The sequence below is a fragment of the Haliaeetus leucocephalus genome, unplaced genomic scaffold (genome assembly GCF_000737465.1).
Source record: "Haliaeetus leucocephalus isolate CR32 unplaced genomic scaffold, Haliaeetus_leucocephalus-4.0 Scaffold506, whole genome shotgun sequence".
NCBI lineage: Eukaryota > Metazoa > Chordata > Aves > Accipitriformes > Accipitridae > Haliaeetus > Haliaeetus leucocephalus.
In genome coordinates this window covers 8368814-8392084 of record NW_010972942.1, presented here as the reverse complement: position 1 = coordinate 8392084, position 23271 = coordinate 8368814, and the positions used below count along the sequence as shown (strand labels likewise).

The 23271-nt window shown below is 44.2% G+C and overlaps 1 protein-coding gene across 1 annotated transcript; it reads left to right on the top strand.

Moving 5' to 3' along the window:
* The first annotated feature begins 1254 nt into the window (after window positions 1-1254).
* On the top strand, window positions 1255-17966 carry LOC104837048 (chromosome unknown open reading frame, human C8orf46). Its single transcript, XM_010575912.1, has 6 exons — window positions 1255-1321; window positions 4390-4445; window positions 10138-10300; window positions 14335-14396; window positions 16070-16155; window positions 17780-17966. Exons 1-6 carry the CDS (start codon window positions 1255-1257, stop codon window positions 17964-17966), a joined length of 621 nt encoding a protein of 206 aa, XP_010574214.1.
* The last annotated feature ends 5305 nt before the right edge of the window (window positions 17967-23271 follow it).

Sequence of the window (23271 nt, the reverse complement as noted above, 5' to 3'; positions counted from 1 at the left end):
ATCGGTCAGCAGGTGGTGAGCAATTGCATTGTGCATCACTTGGTTTGTACATTCCAATTCTTTTGTTAATATTATTGTCATTTTATTATTATTATCATTATTATTTTCTTCCTTTCTGTCCTATTAAGCTGTTCTTATCTCAACCCACAAGTTTTACCTTTTTCCTTCCAATTCTCTCCCCCATCCCACTGGGCTGGGGGGAGTGAGTGAGCGGCTGCGTGGTGCTTGGTTGCTGGCTGGGGTTAAGCCACAGCAGTGGCAGATGTCAACAGGACAAGACAGGACTAGTTTTTGTGTTAATTACACACATGTGCTAGTAAAGAAGGCTATTCATTAGACTGATACAATTTAATATCATTATTCACACTTGAAAGTGTTTCTGCTACATCAGTTGCTAGAGCCTGCAAGCCAAAATTTTTGAGCTTAGGTGTCCATGGCAGCAGTAAGTCACCAGAAGTTGAGGGGGCTGATTTTCATAGATGTAGAAAGGAACAATCTGATGGGAGCATTAAGGAATGAAAAGCTTTGGCAAGAAGACCCTTTACTGAAGTGCCAAAGTATGGAATTAGGCCCCGGAACCATCAAGTCATGTAGGAACCCATCTATGACTGAGCCACCTGCCCTCCCTCTGCAACTACTGAAGTGTAGGGTGCATATAGACCTATGCATGTCTGTGTGACATGCCCTTCTTTAGTCATCTGCATTTGAAATTGTACACTGAAGTGCCCAGGATTCAGGTACTAGTTTATGAACTTAAAAGGTAAAGCAGAAAATGTTTTTGTTAATACACCTAGAATCAGCTCCTCATTATATGGGAGGAGCAAATTTTTATGATAAATGTGTTAAAGTACACAAAGTATTAACCAACTCATTTTAACAATCCTTGCAGTACTTCTATAAACATTTATTTGCCTATACATTGGCTGCGCAGAACAGACTTTAATCTTTAGCCATTTATTGCAGAGGATTCTCCAAAATGCTAAAAGGAGACATAAAGTAAAATGTTCCTATCTGAGTGGAGGCTTAAGTAACAGCTAAATTAAATCTTTGCATTAATAGTATTCATAGAAAGGCAGATGGGAGCAGAAAATGTTGCAATGAAGAATATGGAATGAGATGAGATCACAGCATCAGTCTGTCCTTTGTAGATCTGGACAATGATCACAGAGCCAGATTGGATTAGTGAAACCTATTTACCAGAAGTTCAGAGCGGTTGCATGAAGCTGAAAGGCAGTCAGGAGGGAGAGGTGGAAAATGCACCAGATTTACAGCTGCAGCGACGAAAATTTAGAAGTTTTCACCACTGTGATTTCATCCAAATGTGAGTACATCAAAACTGTAACAACCGCTACAGTGTTGTCTTTTAGATGGATGGGGTGTTTAGCATCAGCAAAATCTCTGAAGTGAGCAGCTCATCTGTTCTGCCGAGCCGTGCCGTGCTCTGCTTGCAGTCCAGCGCTTGCTGCTTGTTTCTGGAGCTAATCCATGCAGGTGCTTCAATATTGTGGCTGTGTAAAATCTTTGCGCTAGCAAAATTCAGAGATCTGGAATCGGTGTTGATATACCTATGAGGTAATTGCTAAAGTGACAGCTTGCAACTGTGTGGCTATTCTGTGTAATAGAAAAGAAAAATGAAGTTCTGCAAGCAGTTAGCAGCTCAGATGAACTGGGTGAACTGCATGAATGTTGAATTTAAGTCTGCTGGCTCAATAAGTGGAACATTTCCAAAGCCATGCCCTGGAAATGAATGCATGATTAACATTAATTGCTTGTAATGAAGAGTAAGAACCGGACAAAGCCCAGTCTGCATTTGATTGAACAAATTAGTTTAAACTCAATGGCTGCATATTTCAGCAACAAGAAAGCAGGTAAAAGCAGGGAAAACAAATTGTGGGGCCAGATCAGATCTTTACTTGCAAGCTACAAGCATAAGCTCCCAGCTGCTTGATTTCAGAATATGAGTGGAAATGGCAAAGTGAACCATCACCGTAATTGTTTTTGTTGCCCGAAAGCTGGGCTGTACATACAGACATCCTTTTGCAGGCAAATCCAGAAACATCATCTGCAAGGATTCATTCTTCCCTTCCTGCTCCCACTCCCTGCAGAAAATCACGTTTGCAGAGAGAGCCCTGCAGCCCCACTGTTTGCATTGCTGCCATTGTATTCCTGTGCGAGTGGGTCGCTTCTGGCTACCTCCGTGATTCACTCTTCTTTCAACGGCTATTCAAGTAATTGCATGTTTGCTGGTGCTGTGACTTCCCTTTCATGCCTTGCCTTTCTTCAGCCCCTGTAAGCCATTTGCCACTCGCTCTGGCAGACGACAGGCAGTGAGTTGGACTGTGGATGACAAGTACTCTGAAAATATGCAAATTTATTACCGTTAGGCACATTTATGTGTTGTTCCTTGTGCACCAGCCTGGGTGCCAATAACAGCGTAACAGTACTTGCTTCTGGTAGAAATCTATATAAACTGTGCTCCTCACATTGTCCAGTAAAATACATCAATACCAGAGAGACAAGAAGATAATTCCTTGCATCAATAAACTTTTCTGCACTTGAGTGTTTTGCTCGTGAGCAATTAGTTTAGTCCTCACACGATGAAATTCCAGAAGTAAAGGTGATTGCAGCAGCTTCAAAACCAACTTAAAACATATTCCTAGGAAAAAAACCCACCTTCATTATGTTTGTCTGGTTTTCATCCCACATTCACCATGGTTTGAAATATAAAACGTGTCCTGCAGGAGAAGGCAGTAGGGATCCCTGAGGATATCACATCATGCAAAACAGACCATAATTGAACTGACAGCTTAGCACGCTCTCAAGCTCTGTACAGGCAGATAACTTAGTTGTGATGAGCTCAGTGTGGAAGTACCCTGCGCTGCAACAGGTCGCTGGCAGGGACCCTGGGCAAGACTGATCACCTCCCGCGTTACCGTCCTGTTTCACTGTGGGGAGAGCATAGGCCAAAACTTTATTTCTGTCCAGCGGGGTCCTAATGCTCAGCGCTTAGATCCTCACTGGGCTATCGGGGGGTGGCTTATTAGACAAACACAAGCTGTCTAGGAAGAGTGACTTTGGTCCCACTGCCAGCTCTGCTTGTATCGGAGCCCAGGAAAGCCCGGTCACTTGTTATTCCTGCCGTCAGAGGAGAGGAGTTTGGCTGCAGTAACGAGAAGCCTTGGATGACCTCCAGCTGCTTCCACAGCTTCAAAACTCTTTGCAAACATTAATGCATAGCAGAGATAAGCACTGCAACTCCTGGAGTTGAATGTATGCCAAAAATGTAAAGGAAAGCTCACCTGCTGAGTAAGAGTCACCTGTCAACCCATAACAAACCTTTCTGGCTCTTCAAAGCCTTTGGATTATACATGGAGCCTGAATAGGAAACCCCCATTCACATGCCTTGCCCTCAGGGTCAGCCTTTAGAACTGGAGTTAATTCTCTGAATTTGGCAGGTTTTTGCAGGCCTGTTTCTGTCACTGGCTGCTAAATCCTGTAGCTCCTGTAGCCTGAACACAGGGGAGGATAATATTTTTAAAGAGAAAAGTGTAAGACATGATGAGAGGGAGAGCTGGGAGTATCACAGAGATTTTCAGGCCAGTTTCAAGTCAAACCGAAACAGTGAGTGTTTAAACAATCTTCACTTTGTCCAGAAAAAAAAACATGCAAAACCAATCACTTCAGTCCAGTCAAAAGCCTGGCTTATGGTCCTGGCATCTTGTGGGTCTAGTGGCTAGTGATTCTGGTTTGCCTATGATTTTGGTGTCTTCATGACTCTAAGAAATAAAATTGAGAAACAGACTTTAAGCAAAATGCCCCAAGTTAAAGAACCGAATGGGTCATTTTGAGGATTGAAAAGAAAAGGCTAGGCTTAGTGCAAATGTTGTGCTTTGGAGATCATGCAGTAAAAGTGAAATGATGTCACAAAGGTGTTTGAGCTTATTGAAAAAGTCCCTATCTAGATAAAATGATAGGCCTCTCCAAAGTTAACGTATACGCAAGTCATGTTTGAAGGTGACTGGATGGAAGGAGAAGCTCATTTCCTTCTGAAACATTGGCAGGTGGGAGGCCCAGATCAAAACTCAGGAAGGAGAAGGATCGTTCCTCCTGGAAGCCTATGGGAGAGGTGCAGAAACTTGGGGAAGGCTGTTGCCCTGTGCCCACAGATGTCTGTATTGTATAGCTAGAGCATGGTCTCTGAGGTGACATTAAAAAGGACTTTCTTTTGGGTTGTTTCAGCTGGAATATTCCTCCTTAAACCCTTTCTTCTTCCCCCTCTCCCCACCATGCCCTCAATGTATTCTCACAGAGGACTTTCAAAGGCACATGTAACCTCATCTTGTCAACCTCCGCTGCACCCTGACTGTGTTCCCGTTCTTCTTTTCACAGCATGTAGTCCTGCCCGAAGACGAGCCAAAACTACACAGCACATCCTAACAAAGAGTGTAAGAAAAACCTCCCTTTCTCTCCCTCTTTTTATTTTTTCTTTTTTTTTAATTCCAGTTGTCTACACTTATCCTTAAAAATGCCATGGATAAATGGAAAGCAGATCTTTCAGGGCAAAGAAGTGCATCGGTGTCCGATGCAGGGAGTGGGGTGGGAAACAGAGGGGGAGTTTCTGTAAAGCTAAAGTTTATTTATAGAAGCACATTGAAACTTCAAAATATACAGTCTGTCTGTGCAGAGCCAGTCAAAATCAGTTCTTATCAACATGGGTCATCTGAGGGAATCACAGACTTAATTCTTATCCATAAAGCCTTAATAATAGTGCCGGAGGGACAGGCAGGAATGAAAAGCAAGCAAATCATATCAATACATATACACATTAATTAAGGAGCCAGTATCCCATTCCCCGGGGAACTGGGGAGAAAAACACCAAGCAATGGGCTGTAACCTTGACTCAAAAAGGAGGCTCTGAGCAAGCCACAGGAGGATGCTTGTCCCTGGATCCCAGTGGTGCTTGCCTGTCCTCTGCTCACCCTCACTGCACGGGCACAGCCGGAGCTTATCCCCCTCCCTGCAGGTGAGATACACCCCCAAATTCAAATAACTGAACATTTTTCATGCTCTCAGAAAATGTTTTCCAAGCTGGGACACTTTGACACATGGGCATCAGGCTTCTTGTCTTCAGGGCCTGTTTTCCCCCCTTAAATCCATTTGGCCCATTCACAACCCCTTCCACAATCTTTTTATTGCAGTTCTCACTTGCAGCAATGATGGCGTCTTTCTCTTGCGCATATCAAAGCACTTTTTTCACACTTTGAGACTCTTCTGACAAAGTATTTCTTCTCACTACAGACCTGCCTCTTCTCTAGCACTTCATTGAAATATTTTGCTCCATGGCCTTTCCTTTTTCCATGCCCTATCCTACTTCCCAGCCCTATCCTCATTTGTAAATAGCCTCCTCTTCATATTCCTGATTCCCTGATCTCCCCACAGCACCGTAAGGCCCTCCTGCTTACCACACATACCCATGCACTAGAAAAAACCTCGCCACATTCACTCCCATCCCCTCTCTTGGTTATTGAAGCGGATCACAGGATCCCAATACTTCACAGGATGCCTGAAGTGGTCCCCAGGAAGGGTCAATAACATGCCTTTCATGTTTGGGTAGGAACTATGTATGTGTGTGTTTTCTCAAAATGTGAAAATCTTATTTTTGTCCCGTAACTCAGGCTGAAGTTTCAAAATTACTCTTCCTTCCTAATGAGGATGAAAGTCAGAGTGCTGGAGTGTTGCTCAAAATAAGCCATTTTGAGATACCCCTTTTTTAGACAGATACTTTTCCAACAAAATGCCCAGATTTCTAACCAGAATTTTCTCATAAAACCATTCAGCTGGAAAATTTTCAGCTAGCTCTCACCAAAATCTAGGGCAACCGTATGTCTGTTATCATGTTCCGAATCTCAGCAGTTAAATAGTTGTTGTTTCTGCTGAACAGAAGCCTCTAATATTTAATTTGGATTGGATCAGCTGCTGTAACAGCACTATACTCATAAAGGTCTAAGAAAATAAGATAAGAAAGTCCCTGGTTTGTTGCTGTATTTTTAGAGGATTTTTGTTTTCCTTTGGGGCTTTCCTGACCCCAATTAAAGATGTGCTTTGACTGGCCCTTAGTCATGATGCAGGCAGCATCATATTAGTAGTCGGAGCACCAAGCCTGAGGAATGGTCTGCAGCTCCAGCTAAAAAAACAAGCAAGGCTCTCAAACCAAAGCAGTTGGCACAGTCATCTCTTAGACTTGTGCATTCCCCTTCCTCAGCGTGATGCAGCTGCTTACAGCTCATGCACAAGCATTCAAATAAATGGCACATACTGGAATATACGTGCCTGTGAGGAAGTTGTGATTGCCAATTTCTAGACCCACAGAAAAGTAGCAGAATGATTATTTATTTTTCACTTTTGCCTCTGCACCTGCAGTCAGTGCTGTAGAAATGCCTCAGCTAACATGAAATCTTCTGCTCTGGTGATTGCAGTGGATGCACAACTTTAATCCTCAGCAAGGGCAAAAATAGCAAGCAACGTGGACATCTGCCAGACCTTTTTTCGTGGCAGAAATACTCAAGCAGTGTAGCATTAAGTAAGTGATTTAACATTCAAATGACTGACCCTAGGGGGGTAAATTCCATCACATTCAAGAACCCATCCCAAAAGCATGATCATGACTGTAGAAGGGTGAGAGAAAGGGGGAAACGCCTTCTTTTTTTTAATTGGGTGTTTCACCAATATGCTTATTTGCAGTTCCTATTGCCCTAATATTAGTTATTTCCAGTGATAGTAGATCCCTCCCTTCTCTTCCCTTGCTCTTCTAGCTCCAAAATCCTTTGGGTAAAACTGTCCGGACACCAGTACCAGGCTACTTTTCAGAAAAATGGCAAATGCCTCTGCGCATGCTAGTGCTACCACATTAAAAATTAGATCGGCATTAGACCATCAAAAAGACCTTAACTCTACAAATCTGGCATTTCCCCCACTAACAAGCACTTTGTTGGTCAATCTCTAAGCTTCAAAATTTTATCCAAAGCCAGATGTTTAATTGTCACCTTTTCTGGCTGGATGTTGGTTTGGCAGTGGGATTTGGGTCCAGGAGCAGGGTTGTTGGAACAGCCTCTGCGCTGCTCTGCAACCCTCCTGGGTCCTCCGTGCCCCCCACTTAACACAACTAATTCCAACAGTGGGTATGCCAGGCCTCAGTGCTCTCATGTGCACGGTAAAGTCCACAAAAAAGAGACTTCGCTGAGCTCTGAATTCAGAGTTGGCATCCTGCAAACAGACTGAGCAGGTCAAAGGACTTACAGTTTCTAAAAACAGTACTTTTTTAGAGAGCAGTTTCCTAATTCTGCATAGTTTGGCTGACTCTGCTAGTCACACAGATTTAAATTTCTTGGTATGTCTAGAAACGAAAAGTGACTTCCAGCTGATCCTTCTGCCTTACCCTAGGTACCCTAGAGAAATGTCAGCTCCAGTTTAGATCAAAACTGCACTACAGCAGGTTTAGTTTCCTGACCTAGATAAGTCTTTACATATTACAGTAATGGGTGAGGTAGACAAAGTCACTGTGAAATCTTGAATTAGGAGATAAGGAACTCCAAAAGTGTCCTACAGCCAAATGCTGCAAAGATATTCACTGAAGATGTGCTATAGAGATTGCACTGTTGTCTCCAGCTGTAACGGAAAATGGCACTGTAACTTATTTATACAGATTCTGCTGCTTGAAGGCATTTTGGCATTACTGATACGACATGTAACAAGGAATCTCAAAAACATAGACAATGTGTCTAAATAATTTCTGCTATTAATGGTGTTTAAAATCCTGCTTCCTTTCCCCAACAAAATTTCATCCTTTGCAACACATAGGCAGATTGTTAAGTTTCAAGTCCATGGCGGTTTACGCTGATCAAATAAGCCACTTTCAGGATTAGAGATGACTGCAGCCAGCATCCTACTTACCAAAAATGCTCTTTCCATGACCATGCAAAAGAAGTGACCTCAGGTGTCTCAGTAGCAGAGGGTTGATGACATTTTCTGTCACACACCAAAGAAGACTGAGTGTAACCAAGAGCACTGAGCATATTTCCAGAGCTGGTGGGAAAAGCTGAGCTTTGTGGCATTCCTTGGAAGCTGGAAGAGCTCGGTTCATGCAAGGCAGGCTCCAAGGGCTGTCACGAGAGACCCCATCAGCCATAGCCTCATCACATTTGAGATGCAGACGGGTGTCTCCACCGATGTCACGGTGGTGATGGGGGTAATGCAGCTCACAAGGTTCGGGTGGTCAGGGCGTGCGTGGACACGGGAGCCCGCAACCTGCGAGGAGCTGCTGCAGAGGGACGGAGAGGTCCTGGGACTGGTCCAGGGGCAGCTGGGAGAGAGCCAACACCAACTGCTTAAGCAGCAGCAGGAGGCCTCTAACCACCAGCATCCCCCTCGTTTCTGAATTATCGGAGCGATGCCGAGGCTCGGCTCTGTCCAGCGGCGCCAGATTCGTGGTCAGTACAGCTGGGCCCTGGCTGCAGCCTCCTTTAGCACGTGCTTGCCTTCAGGGACACCAGTAGCTGCTTGGACTTTAACTTAACACTGGCCACATCCTTAAGTAGCTTACAGAGCAGCGACTGTGTTAGGCTGAGTGCCAAAATCCACAGAACTAAGAGAAAACCCCTCTTAGGCTTTGGTTGTCTCGCCAGCCCTTTCCAGCAGTTTTTTTGCCTGCCGTTGGGCAGTTTCTGCTCCTTGTCCTGCTGGTCGGAAGGTTCTAGGTCATGTAGCCTTCTCCAGACTCCTGAGGGTACCTGGAGTCAAAAGAGGAAAAAGTGGTCAGGTTGGGGTTTTTTTTTTTCCTGTTTTGGAAAACATTGGTTTGCATGTGCTTTTTTATCTGCGTAAAAATTCATGTACACAGAATATTGCAGATTAATGGCAAACTGAATTAAAACTTACTTAAAGAAAATGGACAATTGTGTGTGAGGGGACATGCTTGAATGCAGTCTTGTTTTTATCTTGAGTGAATGTTAGAAGGCAGAGCAATAGATGGAATTAAGGCTTTTCTGTGCCAATAGTGGGCTGGTCAGTTGCTGGTCTCTGTCTTGAGACCAAATAACTGTATTTTTATATAAGACATGTAGATGGCAACTATCAGTCATCAGTTAGATGCAAGTAACTGCTTTTCTCCTAGTCTCCCAACATAAGATCAACCTGAGTCTAATAGGAAACTGCCGGAATAGTTGCTACGTTTCTTGTTTCCTTGCTGGTTTGGATCTTCGCCCTATTTACCTTGTTGTCTGTATGACAGTAGCAAGTCTTCGGGGAAGAATAAAAGAAACCAAAGCATGAAACACTCTTTCCCTGCTGTCAGGACTTTAATCTTCTTGAGAAGATTGTTTCCACACCATCCTGGATAACAGTCCTGATGGATCCACCTGCTTGGAGCCTATTCCTGTTTTTTTAAGCTCACATTAGCTCTGGCCTCCCCAGTTTCCTGTGGCAGCACAGTGAGTGCCATGACTTAGTCATGATCAATGTAGAAAAGAACTTGATGTTGTTCACTCTTGTTTTCAGGGACTCTCTTCAAGATACAGGGGGCCTAATGTTCAAAGGTGCAGCTCTCAGTGAGTTTTGTTTGTGTGAGCTAATGTTTGTGAAATTTAATCTCTGCGAGCACAGTTATTCACCGCCTTGTATCCTCTGTAGTCATTTGCCAGGTATAAAATGTAAATAATTCTGAAAGACAGGAGAGGCCATGAAGAAATAGCATTCATAACTTAATTGCATGTTTAACTGGTTGCCCAAGAACTCTTACTTCCTGCAGTAAGAAATTAATGAGCTTGTCTCAAAGGCATATCCTATTCAGTAGATCTTGAAAAGGACCCCATTTCAGTCTCCTGAAGAGAATATAGAAAGGTGCAACTAAGTAGCTGGGTGCCAGAGAGACCCCACATGATTTTCCCATACATCTCATGCACAGAGGCAGGAGCCAAACAAAACAAACCCCACAAATCCCACAATCCCCACCCGATAAAATCCCCTTGGGATGACAGTAAAGCAGTGGGAAGAGCAAGCGCCATGCTGCTCCCCCGTGACCTTGCCAGACCACCTAATCTCCAAGGCCGGGTGTAACAGGATGGTTTTGCCTCTTCCCTGTAGGTGGTAGCCATATCCGATCGTCGGCCCCACGGGACAGAGAAGCTGCAGCCCTACCAGGGTGACCTCCTCCAGGTGCTGTGCAGCGACGACGAGGTGCGGGGCTTGGGCCGCCTGCAGAGCAGGCAGCGGGGACCCTGTCCCACCGAGGGCACTGCCCAGCATGGTAAGTCCCCAGAAGTGGCTTTATTCCTCTGTGGCTTCAGAACAGTTTTGGATATTGCAGTCTTCCTGTTTGCAGCGAAGCAGGCACTTTGTTATGTACCTGAAGGATACTTCCGTGCTTAAAATGTCCGGTGGAATTAATGAGATATAATGACTGTGGCATTGCAGAGTTCTTGCTTTAATCAGAGTCATAAATTCACTTTATTCAGAGTCGTAAATGCTCCCTTTCCAAAGGCTGACAATATTTTAGAGATGATAGATTGCGAAGCACTGAGTTTCGTTGAGTCATCTTATTATATAGGATCCCTGTTCAGTTGCTTAGAACTTGCCAGAACACAATTGTTTGGGATGGAATTTTAGATTCTGGATGTCAGCCACAGACCTAATTTTGTTTTTTCAACCAAAACTTGTTCAGCATATTTGTGAGAACCCGTGAAGGAAAAATAGAGTTTGCCAAGGCAAAACCAAGGAAATGAGTAAACATAAATAGACTGGTCATCCAGCTCCTTCAGCGCTGGTGTGTTATGTTTGGAAGGTCGAAGATGGAGCAGGTCCATGCAGTTTGGCAAGGGGTGGCCTTTTAATCAAAAATGCATCTTTTGCTGCTCTCCCTTGAAAAACCACCCACATGCAGTCAAGTCATAAGCCTTTGAAAAAATCCCATATGACACGTGTTCGGTAGAGACATTGGACATTTAGCTGTTAAAAGGTGCTAAATCTGTAAAGCAGATACTACCATGAAGGTGCATGTTCTTCACACCACCGCTCTGCAACTACACTGCTCATAAGCCATCCCATTTAAACACAGACCAGACAAGAGCGGGACCTGGGAAACTGGGAAGGAACAAACTGAGCTTGGGACCATAGGGAAAGATCTCAAACTGGGCCCAGAGCCAAGAAATGGCTGAACAAAGAGCTGGGGCTTTGGGGCTGGAGCAGGGAGAGGTGGAGGAGTGGCTGGCACCAGCTGTAGGGTGGTGGGTGGCAGAGTGTCAGCAGGAGAGAAAGGAGGGACTGCTGGTCTCTGGTGTTAGGGGCAACAAGAGGTAAAGGGTGACAGATAGGTGCGAACTGGAGAAAAGATGTAGGAATCCAAAAAGAAGAGCAGAAAAGGGGGAAATGGTTCTCATAGGGGGAGAAAGGGAAGCGATCGGGCAAAGAAACTGGGATGCTGAACGGGGAAGAGGGAGAAACTAAGTTGAAATTAGAACAAAAAAATAAAACAAAAAGGAATGACTGAGGAGTGGAAGGAGGGCATGAGAACAGGACAGGACAAACTCACCAGGAGTGTGTGGACAAGACAAGACAGCTGCTGCAGGGCTGCCTAAGCTTGTGCAGCATGGCAAGGTTGTTTATCGGATCCCTGTTCCTCAAAGCACAGAAGGTGTCTCCTGCAATAGCTCCCTAAGGTCTGTCCATCACTGCCAGCAGACTCCTCAGTGATGCTCATCACCTCACACAGCCGATGGATCCCCCTTTTCTGGGTGCCTGCTTCACACCTCCGACTGCAGCACCTGGGAGGGCTCAGTTCCTGCTGCTGCACAAAAACCTGTGCCTTGACTATGAACAGTGCTGCATCCTCCTCAAGCCTCAGAAAAATTGGTTCCCAGGAACTTCTGATCTTAAAGTCAGTACCTATCTCTGTTTGCCTAAGTCCTTGTCCTTCAGGAGGTGATGAAGCTGGTTTTTTAAAACATTTGTGCAGATGATGACCACAGTGATCACAATACAGAAGAGCTCATGAAAATATGAATAGTTCTGTCCTCAGAGGATTCACTGGTGGGGAAATTAAGTATAGGACTGTGCACTGAGAAATGAAAGCTAAGGATGAACAACAGCTTTCTGAATGAACAATGTCTATATGAGTGAAGCAGAAAGTCTGTGTAAAAATGGTTTCTGGTCACAAATTAGAGACCGAATCTCAACGTCTAGATCCTTGGGGGCAATGAAATAACTTTGATCCAATTCTGGTGTTTCATAGCTTTTGAGTGCCTGACTTTACAGATTTAGCATTTTAAGAGGAGGAAGGTAGAAGTGTTTGCAAATATTTGTATGAAAATAAAACCAGCTCTTTCTTATTACATGCTGCAGTGTCCGGTTTCAATATGCACTCTATTAATAATACCTGCACTGAGAATAGGGTGCCATGAGAGAGTCCAGAAAGGTTTTTCCGGCTGTTTCTCAACAGCTGGAAAGCCAACATAATGTGATATGAAGTGAGGTATATATATGGATATGTATCATCTATTTTCATTAATCTCTGTACTAATGTGACCTCCACATAAATTTCACCCTTTGAAAACATCCTTCAACTGTAGTTGTGCCTGTAGAGCTTTCCATGCTTACTCCATAGACAAGTACTGTTAAATATTAAAGAGACTTCAGATTTGGTAAAAAACAACTTGAAGTCAGGGTAATAGAGTGAACAGTTTGGTTTCCAGAGTAAGTGAAAAATGTGTAAACAAGAGCATAGATGAGACCATCAGCACATTTATTTACTCAGTTTTGTACCAAGTTTTTGTACAAGCACTCATCTTGGAAACATTGGGCAAGTCAGAATAACAGATGTGGAGCAACCCTTGTCCCAGGCTTGGGCATCCGTAGCACCTTCTGGAAATGGAATTCACACTGCACCCAGCCGCCACTGTCCTGAGGAGCACTTAGGAACCTGAAGCCATGAGGACTTACTTTTGCTTAGATATTTTGCTAAAAGTTTGCCAGAACATTTTCTATATCTAATAAGAAGAGGGATAGTCTGAAGGGAAGAATCAGAAAATATAAGAGGAAACAAAACAAAAGAAAAGAAACAAAAAAAAAGAAGGAAAAAAAAGAAATATTATGGACATTAGCCAAAGCACTGATGCCTGCAGCCACTTGCTGAATACTGTTAGTACCTAATATGCAAGATGAGAGGAGGTAATTGAATTAAACTTTGACGTGAGGTATACAGTTAGGTACCTAATGGAATTACTGGCAGGGGCGGGAGCGGGAAGAGAGAGGCTGGTTAAGATATTTATCATGGCCAAATATTGCCCCCAGAAGGAGAAGGCAGTTCTGATATTGCTAACTCATGCCTGAGACAGCACTAGAAGCAGCACCTTGGCTATTTCTGATGTTTGCTGTCATTATTTATATTCCATGGGTCACAGCTGTTGTGAATCATATTCTATCCTCTGCCTTGGTGAATCTTAGTGTTTCTGTAGATCTTTGCTCTTCACTTACCTGAATATCCTTTCAAAAACACAGCAGACAACAAAAAATGGCAAGGAACAGAAAGAAAGGGGAAAAAAAAGAGATATCTCCACATTCCCACAGCCAAATGGGAGAATTTGGCTCCATGAAAAAAATCTGGCATTCCTCACTCATTTATTTCCTTGGTACAACTAGCAGGAATGTCAGTGAGCATTTATCCATAGATAAGTTACCGGCTGAGCGTTCACGTGTAAATGAAAGGTAACCTGCAGGTTTGAGGACAGCAGAGAGAGGTGCCACTCAGCCACAGGCAGACAGAAAGGTTGAAATCCCTCCCTGTGATGGGGTGGATGTAGCACACATCTCTGCCCAGGTAAGAATAACTCCCCAGGGCAATGCAGAAAGGAGAATGATCTCCTAGGCAGGACAGACCTGGCAGCAGGGGCTCCAAGACACACAAAAACCTCTGCTGAGGAGTAGCAGATGGGACTGCTTTTTGTATATACATACACAGGAGTGTTCACAGAGGGGGAAGGGCTCCCACTTAGCTTGGTCTGCTAAGGACGGTTCACAATCTCATTTGAAAAGTCTAGGAGCAAGCAGTTGAGTGGCTTTCCAGAATGAATTACTTAAGCAATTCCAAAAATCACTTATTTTGACATCATAGTAGATGATCATAACAAAGAAACGTCTGCACTTTTGGCTATAATCAAATCTAGCGGGACTATAACCTGAATCTGGGCTCTCTTCATGTCTGGGTTTAACGGCATAGAAGGAGGCTTTTAATACAAGCTTTGCCAATGGGATAATTACCGATAATGCCATGTTTCTTATGCTTTGCAGTGGGAATTACTGAACGAGAGTCATCCAAGTCCTGTAACCGCCTGTTGGATGGAAAATCTTTGGTAAGTAAATACTTACCAAAGTAAGCAAGACCAACTACCACTGTCTGATGCATCTTAAAACCTAGTACCTGTCAGCGTGTCCCACATTAACAGCATGTCAGTCTGTCACAGTAAGTGCAGATTTCACAGTCTTTGTTAAGGCTTTGAGACAGGATTTATGCCAGAGGATCCTTAGCTGGGAGCAGGGACTGGCACAGGACAGCTGCCCCTCAGGGAACCGGGAAGGGTTGTGGGCTGGAAACAGGCAGGCTCCCATTCTGGATGCTCAGCCACCTGCAAGAGCTGAGAGGAATTAGCCTCTTGTTTCTCAAGGAATTTCACAAATTGGGAAGAAATTAATTTCTAAAGTGGAACAAGCATTAAATAATTCATATTCTCCAGAATGCCAGCCTGACATGATAATCAGATCAATCAAAAAATGTCAATAAATACTTGATGGGAAAATCATCATACAAAACCTCAAAATTTGTTCTGTAATAGACAGAAAAAATGTTTTGGTTAAAAATGACTCAGCTTTACTAAAACATTTTACCTCCCTTCTTTTTCTTACCAGAAAATATTTTATAAAAATCAGATTTTCAAACAGAAAATAGTCCTTTGAAAAGTTTCTGACCAACACCAGGCCATTCTATAGAAACTTCATGGCTTCAAATGCTCTTCTGGATGGCTGCAACATACTTGCTAGCTGGTAGCTGGGCTACACTTGAGAAAGATGACTATACAATATTGAAGGATGGTCAAAATTAATGGTATTCAGTGTAATGAAACTAATTGCATGTACCAATAATTAATAAAGTTAAGTTTCAAAGGATGCTTGCAAAAGTGATTTCAAACATCTTTAAGTCTTGGGATACTTGCAGAGCACACCTAAACGTGTCCAGCCTCAGATTAATCCCAGGGGAAATGGCCCTAGACAGCTTAAGACCAGTTACAGTAGTGACAATAACATAAAGAAATTTTTCAGTATTGCCAGTAAAATCAGTAAGTGTGTTTATTGCCTGAAATGATGAGAGCACGTCACAATTTTTTACTTTTTTTTTCTATTTCTGGGCAACCCACACTTTAGCTTACCATCTTGGAGAATATGCCAGTCTCAGCAGCCTGTTTATGTGAAAACATGCCTCCATTCTGGCGGGCAATTTATGATCAAATAAGACAAGGAGGAAGTCAATGATTAGGCACTTGTGGTGTCATGGCAGAACTGGGGCATGAATCAGGCCCCCCACATCACAGAGCAGCACCCAGCAAAACGGGGAAGCATTTCTGAATGCTCAAGAAATGGCGATGGCTGGGACAGCTCCTTCCCAGCCAGCAGTAGAGGCAGCCTGTGAAGAGCTGCAAGAGGCAGGCTGCTCAGTTCACACAAAGACTCCTCTCCTCGGGAAGCCAGATGTAAAAACTAGGGAATAAAAAGTTCTGCAAGCCTCTCTCCTTCGACAGGAGATGTTGTTCTTGATCATACAAGCTCTGTGCTGAGCTCAGTGAGACCGTTCACGTGAGCAATCGATATTTTTGTGGATAAGAGTTGGACAGTCAAATCCTTAATCTGCTTTCTCTTGTTAAGAGATTTACAGTATTTATTGATTTTCCTGAAACAGCTTTTTTTCTCAGACAAACCTGGGGTCCCTACTCCTCAGTGGCATTTCCTAACGATGTGCTTTTTCATCCCGCAGATTCCACCATCGCCAGTTGCCCATATCACAGTGAAAGCGGTGGCTGTCACAGACTCACCCACAGGCAACAGCACTTCTACGGAAGAGTAAGTCCTTTCCCACCTCTCCAGCCAAGCCTGGGGGGCTGCACATGGGGTGCTTCCAGGCAGGGAAGGGGACAGGGCACCTCCACCACAGGTCACCCACTCACCAGAAACACAAACAGGTGCTCAGCTGCAGATCTACTCTGAATTGGAGCTGTAAAACCTCGGTGATTTACAGTAAAGCCATGCCACTTGCTTCCCAAAGGCAGGGAGAGACCAGCTAAAAGACATGCTGATTATACTGTCACCCATAGCCATTTATACAGCTGCCCCGGTGCCAGTTACAGCTGTGTTTTATCACTAGAAAAAAAAGCATCTAAATTAAAAATTTAAGTATTTTCCCCCTAAGAAGTTGCGTGGTTTAACCCCAGCCAGCAACTAAGCACCACACAGCCGCTCACTCCCTTCCCCCTCACCCAGGGGGATGGGGGAGAGAACTGGGGGGAAAAAAAAGTAAAACCCATGGGTTGAGATAAGAACAGTGTAATAGAACAGAAAGGCAGAAAATAATAATGATAATAATAACAATAATAAAATGACAATAATAATAAAAGGATTGTAATATACAAAACAAGTGATGCACAATGCAATTGCTCACCACACACTGACCGATGCCCAGTTAGTTCCCGAGCAGCGATCCGGACCCTCCAGCCAACTCCCCCCAGTTTATATACTGGACACGACATCATATGGTATAGAATATTCCTTTGGCCAGTTTGGGTCAGCTGGCCTGGCTGCGTCCCCTCCCAACTTCTTGTGCCCCTCCAGCCTTCTTGCTGGCTGGGCATGAGAAGCTGAAAAATCCTTGACTTAGTTGAAACATTACTTAGCAACAACTGAAAACATCAGTGTGTTATCAACATTCTTCTCATACCCAACCCAAAACATAGCACTATGCCAGCTACTAGAAAGAAAATTAACTCTATCCCAGCCAAAACCAGGACAGACTCTATAATATTTGCCCTAAGGCAGCTTAGAAAATGTAATTAAATATTTTTTTAAAAAAGCTTTATTGCCTTTAAGTGTAATTACAGAACAGCTTGGCCACAGTACAAACGCACTCATCAGTAGGCAGTTAACCCAGACACAGATCTGGGTGATATTTGGGATGCCGCCATTGCCACCTGAGGGACAGTAACAAGCTCATTGTCACAGTGTCCTCGCACTGCGTACACAGAGACGTAAGCCCCCCTCGGCGGGTGTAAGCCAGCTCAGCCCCCTCGGCCAGGTGGAGCTCACCCCGCCTGGGCGCTGCCACGTCGTCCCCGGGCTTTGGCAGAAGGGCCCAGCTCTGCCCCTGGGCCACCCACCTGCTTCTCGTCTGGTGGCAAGTGCTACAGAGGATGCACTTCGTAGCGGTCCCACTTGTAGCCCATCGCCTTGTGAGTGTTCGCTCTGACAGAAGAAGGGAAGGAGGGCACCAAGCAGAGCAGGGGCAGCTGTCGCGTCCAAGCCCACTGCCCTGCACAGCCCCTGCTCATCCCAGACTTGCCAGTCCCAGGCACAGGCGAGGCACGGACATACCTTTGCAACCAGGCAGCCCTTGGTTTTCAGTGGCCAGTCACCATAAGCAGGGAAGAAGGGCCACGGAGGCGAATGCTTTGCTCATCTCTGCTCTATTTGCTAGCCACAGGCAGCGCTGGAGGAAGACGGCGGAGTATGACCTGGCCCTGCCACAGGGAGCAGAAGCTTCCCTACCGCTGACGGGAGGCAACCTGTGCGGGACACCCAGCCTCCTGAGGAAGATGTGGATGAAGCACAAGAAGAAGTCAGAGTACCTGGGGGCAACAAACAGTGCCTTTGAGGCGGACTGATAAGGCTCAGCAACACTTGGGAAGACCTTTAGCCAGGACAAGGTGCTCTAGGATCGATGAGGGAACAGACACAGCACGGCTCATCCAGGAAAACTATATCCTTTTTATTACTTGACGCCATTGCCTCAGAGCGGTGGGAGAAAGGCTAACTAGGGTAAAAATGGTGAACATGATGCAACTCACTGGCCTTTCTTTGTTGCAATACACTAAAATCCCACTAGATTTATGTCTTGACTCAATGATGCTGAAACTGCTGCTGGCCCATTCACTATTTTACACGTCCTGTCTGAATCAGCTCGGACTTGCAACAAGAAAAGCCTACCAAGCAGTTTGTGTATTCCTGCAAGGCAACAGATCGATTAGAGTGCCATTAAATCCCAAGGGTCTGCTCATTGTGTACCACTGCTTGTCCTCTTCCCCCTCTCATATCATGAGATAAAAAACACAGCTTACAATATGCTTATTTGAATGACATATGCTAAACATCTTTTATTCTTCAGTGTTCATGTTTCAAGACAGGAGTAAAAGATGCGAAAATTTTAAAAGAATGAGTCAGAACTGAGCAAGTTTGCAAACACCGTTTACCAAACTTTGCTACGTGACAAGTGATTGGTGTTTCAAAGTGTCCTGCCAGATCAAACTATGAGCAACTGGATAACTTCAAGAAATACTTTCTTCCATAGAACCTGCTTATATGTTAAGTGGTAGTCAGCAACTTACTCTCTACCCATGTGGTACGGGATATTTCACTAAGCGCACAAAATGCTAGGAGGAAAGAAAATATGTAAATGGTGCAGCTAGGTGACTAAACGTGAGATATTTGCATATAGGAAACCTGTGCTTATGAATACATGGATTTAATGGAAGTCACTCAAAATTTTTTTCAATTTAGAAATTGCTTGTCATGGCCTCTTGGGTTTTCCTCTCAAAAAAAAAAAAAAAAGGTTTTACAAAAATGGTTTCACCAGTGTTGTAGACAATATTATATACTGTTGTGAACAGTATTTGCCTACTTGCCTCATATGAGTGCTCCCCTGATTATTAGAGTCTTGTTTGCCTAAATACAGAACTTGAAATATAAAATTGGAGAAAGTGTATCTCCTGTTGCTCATAGCAATGACAATCTTCTCTAATCTAACTGCCAGTGCTCTAAAACATAAATGAAAAATAAAGGTCTTACTCTATGGCAGAAGCAGAGGAAAGAAGCTCCCATCTGAAACTTGCTTGCCTGCAGCCAGTGTAGTAAAACGCACCGAAAGGCTGTCACACACAATGCCACGGTACCGAGGTGAGGAGGCTCCAGAGCCATGAACCCACCAAAGGGCTGAACCCTATGTTGGCAGCGTTAACGGTGGTTACAGCTCCTTCCCCTCCTACCACAACCTCCCAGGCAACTTCTGCACTTGGGGTACCTGCTGACTTCATCCACTGCTTGTGTTAAGGTCGTCTTCAACCTGGACTTAGAAAAAAAGCATATTCAGAATTTGTCTTACAGCACAGGAGTGAGGGAGCCTTGGATAACAGCCTGTGGAGCTGCAGGCTCGGGCAGTTATCCCCCGTCAGGGGTCACCAGCTCAGAAGTACCACCTAGTTGGGAGGGAAAGGCTACTAAAGCAGCCAGGTCCTCTGGCTTTGGGGTGAGCGGGTTGGAGCAGCACACAGGAAAGCTTCGTGGCTTGACAACCTGAGCAACCAAAGTCTGTGGGATGGGAAAGCAGCTGGAAAAACCCAGTAGCATTACAGAGCAAATGTTCCTGGTAGCTCTGAGGAGGACAGCAGGGGACACCTACGTGGGGCTGGATGTCCTGGGGAAGGCAGTAGGACAGGGATGGAAGTTCTCATTTAAAAAGGTACTATGGCTTTTCATACGGCCAGGGCCAACTCAGTCCAGAGTCTGCCAAGGAGGGGAGAGGCACTAGACCTTCATAAAATACCTCTGTCAGCCCTCACGTTCAGTTGTCGATCACTGCTTCAGTCACAGGCTTCTCCCTCAGAGGTGCTCAACAACTCACAGAGGACAGCCTCGCAGCTAGAAGTCACACAGACTCTCCCTTCCTCCTTACCAACGGCAAAATTCCTTCTCTGGCCCAGCAGCCTGACAGAGGGATGATTTGCTCTCCTGCTTTTCTTTCTTCCTCCTGGGAAAGAAGGAGAACATAGCTCCTTGTAACCATGGACTGAAAGGCCCTGGCTGCTGGCAAGGCAAGGAGAAGAGGAGATGGTGGCCCGGTATTGACCGACGCCTGCTGAAGGCTGCACACCTGAACAGCACCAGAGTGCGTTTCTCACAGGGGTCCACCCCACCTTTAAGTTAGAGCCTGACACATTGCCCCCATGTGATAGCCTGGATGGACACTGTGACCCTGCCAACATCAGGTCCTCCATGACTGAACCAAGCTGGAGCCTTGGCCAAGATTTTCCTGAAATGTCTTTTACAAATATCACCAACCACAATACACCCCCTTCCCCAGCCCATAGAAATCCTGCCAGAAGCCTTAGCCTTGTAGGCACATGCTATTTTTACGCATATAGGTAAACTTAGTAACTGCAGTGGGACTACTCTCTTGCACAGCAATGCATACACTCAAGGAGTAAGGAGAATATCACCTGTTCCCTTTTTTGGTCTCATTCCCTAAACAAAGCAAAAATAAAGAAGATGGACAGACACTGGGAAAAGTCCACTTGCTGCATTTGGGGTAATTAAGACAGTGAGCATTTGTGGTACCTGTCCTTGTAGCTAATGTGACCCATAGAGCACCCAACACACAGTCCAGGGCAGCAAGAGTTTCGTCTGTTGAGAGAGCTGTATTGTAGTATTTCATTTGTTAATTAATAGCTTTAAGCAGTATGAGGATGGAGGAGAAGAGATGATTAATGTTTCTACCTAATAATTGCTGTATCTTGAAATGTGTATTTATGGTTTTCTTATTTATCTAATTTATAATTTGGACCTACAAGAGAAGGAGACATTTACAAGAAGTGTATTTAATTTCTCTGTATTCCAGGAACTGCTGTGGAGATTTCTTGTATTGTAGTAGATACTTATTTTATTCATTCAAATAAAATATGTCCTATTCATATAAAACAATAAAAGAAACAAGTAGCATGTGGTAACATATGGGTCTCAGTGACTTCAAAGCTTTTGGGAAAAATTTAGTGGAAAGTAAAGGCAGGCTTTATGATACTGAAGAACATGAACACCTGATGGCAAAGAACCCAAATTTTGCTCCCCACAGGGAGAGCCTGGAAGTGTATGTTTGTGAGCAGCTGCACTATTTTATGGGTGATAGAATGATCATTTATTGTCAGATATTCAGAGAAAAGCCCTGGCACTGCCAGCAGTTAGACATTAGATACAGTTTTACACACCTGACCTCAAGCGTGTTATGGACATGATGTTTAGTCTCACTGTGTCCCTGGGAGGTGAGCAGCATCACCTCCTTCCCATCAAATAAAAGCACCAAGACAGAGACTTCTCAAGGGTAGTTAAGGCTCTGGTAGAGAATAAAACCAAGTGCTTCCCATCTTCAGTCTTACCAGTTGACAACAAAGTCACTTAACTTACCTCAAACACAACACTGTCTTTGGAGACCCTGTGCTTGACCACAGCCCAACCTGAGGTGGGTCACACAGGGACGCAGGAGCCCAGGCTAGGGGAGCTGACTCACGACTGCAAGGGGAAAGTCTTTGAGGCACAAAGAAAGAAAACATATGGTGTTGGCATCCTTCACCAACCTGGGCTTTGGAAAGCCTGTCCATTGGAGGATGGCTTGTCCTCATGTCTGCCACACAGCCTGTACCCCACGCAGCTCCGGTGAAAAGGTGCCACATTTCTGGTCTTTCCATTACAGACAGTGTCTACATTTAAAATGAGCAACCAGGGAGTGTCCTTTCGGTGAATGTCCACACCGCAGTACTTGGCACAGATTTTTTCCAGGACGTGGGGTAACAGCCTAGCCTCTGCTGGGAACTCCTCTGTGAACACCCAACCCTTAGTGATGTGTTAAAAATATCGGCATTAGTATGGAAGAGGATGTGGATATGCAATACATTTTCCAGTTGAAAATGTACAGAAAGCAATGCTGGGTTGACTCCAGAGCACTGTCAGAAAAATATGAAATAGTGATTAAAAAAATAAGTGTACATTTTTCCATCAAAGACAGGAAAAAAGTTAACTGTGCAGCTGAAAGCATCATCTCTGGCACTGCCTGATACATGCATATTGTCATACTTTATAACACCTGTGAGAAGATGCATTTTTCAGATGTGTTTCATGTCATTTTACAATTTTGGGTTCCCCAGAACTAGAGACTAGAGGCTAGGCACCGACCTGACTGAAATAGACGGCACAATGACACTCCATCACACTTACAGTAATTTACATTTCATTTCCAAAAAAGGTTTCTAATTTGTTCTCACCATTTCAAAACATCTTTGTGATAGAGCTACTCATTAAAATATCCATCATTACTTTGCATACCACTACATTTAAATAAACTGTAGTGAATTTAAAGCTAGGCTACTATATAAAATAATTCCTACTGATGCATGAAAAAAAAATCTCAGATATGCTTTGCCTGCCTTTCTTCCCCTTTTGCTCTCACTTTACTGATCTTATAGCAAACAGGCTTGCCAGAAGAGTTAATCACAGACACATCGCTGTTTGGGGGAATACCGCACACTTTTTACAGAAAACATTTTTACCTCGAACATTGGCATCTGCAGAATAATTTCACATCTGAGAGCTACTCAGCAAGAAAAGTTGCAGTATCAAGACTTCCACACACAAAGAAAAAGGAAACAAGTCAGATTTATCAGCTGAAACTCTGTATGTGAACTCTACAAACAATGCAGGTGTCAAATACCCATCAGCATTTTATGAGAGATTTTTAAAATCTCAGCATTAACTCAATAGATTATTCACGAGTAAGCAGCTCGACCCTACGTGGTATTGAAAACCTTTTTTTTGAGTTGCAGAACTGTTATTTAAATGAATGGGCACACAGGTCACTAAAATAAAGAGTGAAGCATTTGGAAGGAAAAAAGAGAGTTGAATATTTAATAACGTTAGATGAAGGTCAAGAAAAACCAAGCAGCTGAGCTCAGAGGGACAGCTCAGGACAAAATGGAAGCATGTGTGAAAGATGTCCCCTCTTCTCAGCCATCAAGTTGGATTCACTACAAAAAAGGGCATCATTTTTAACACCCTTATTAATAAGCCCCATGGAGCAGCCAAGGGCCCCACAGCTGACCCAGAGGCAGGAGACCAGCGCAGACACTAACTGGGGGGCCACCGGGCCCAGGG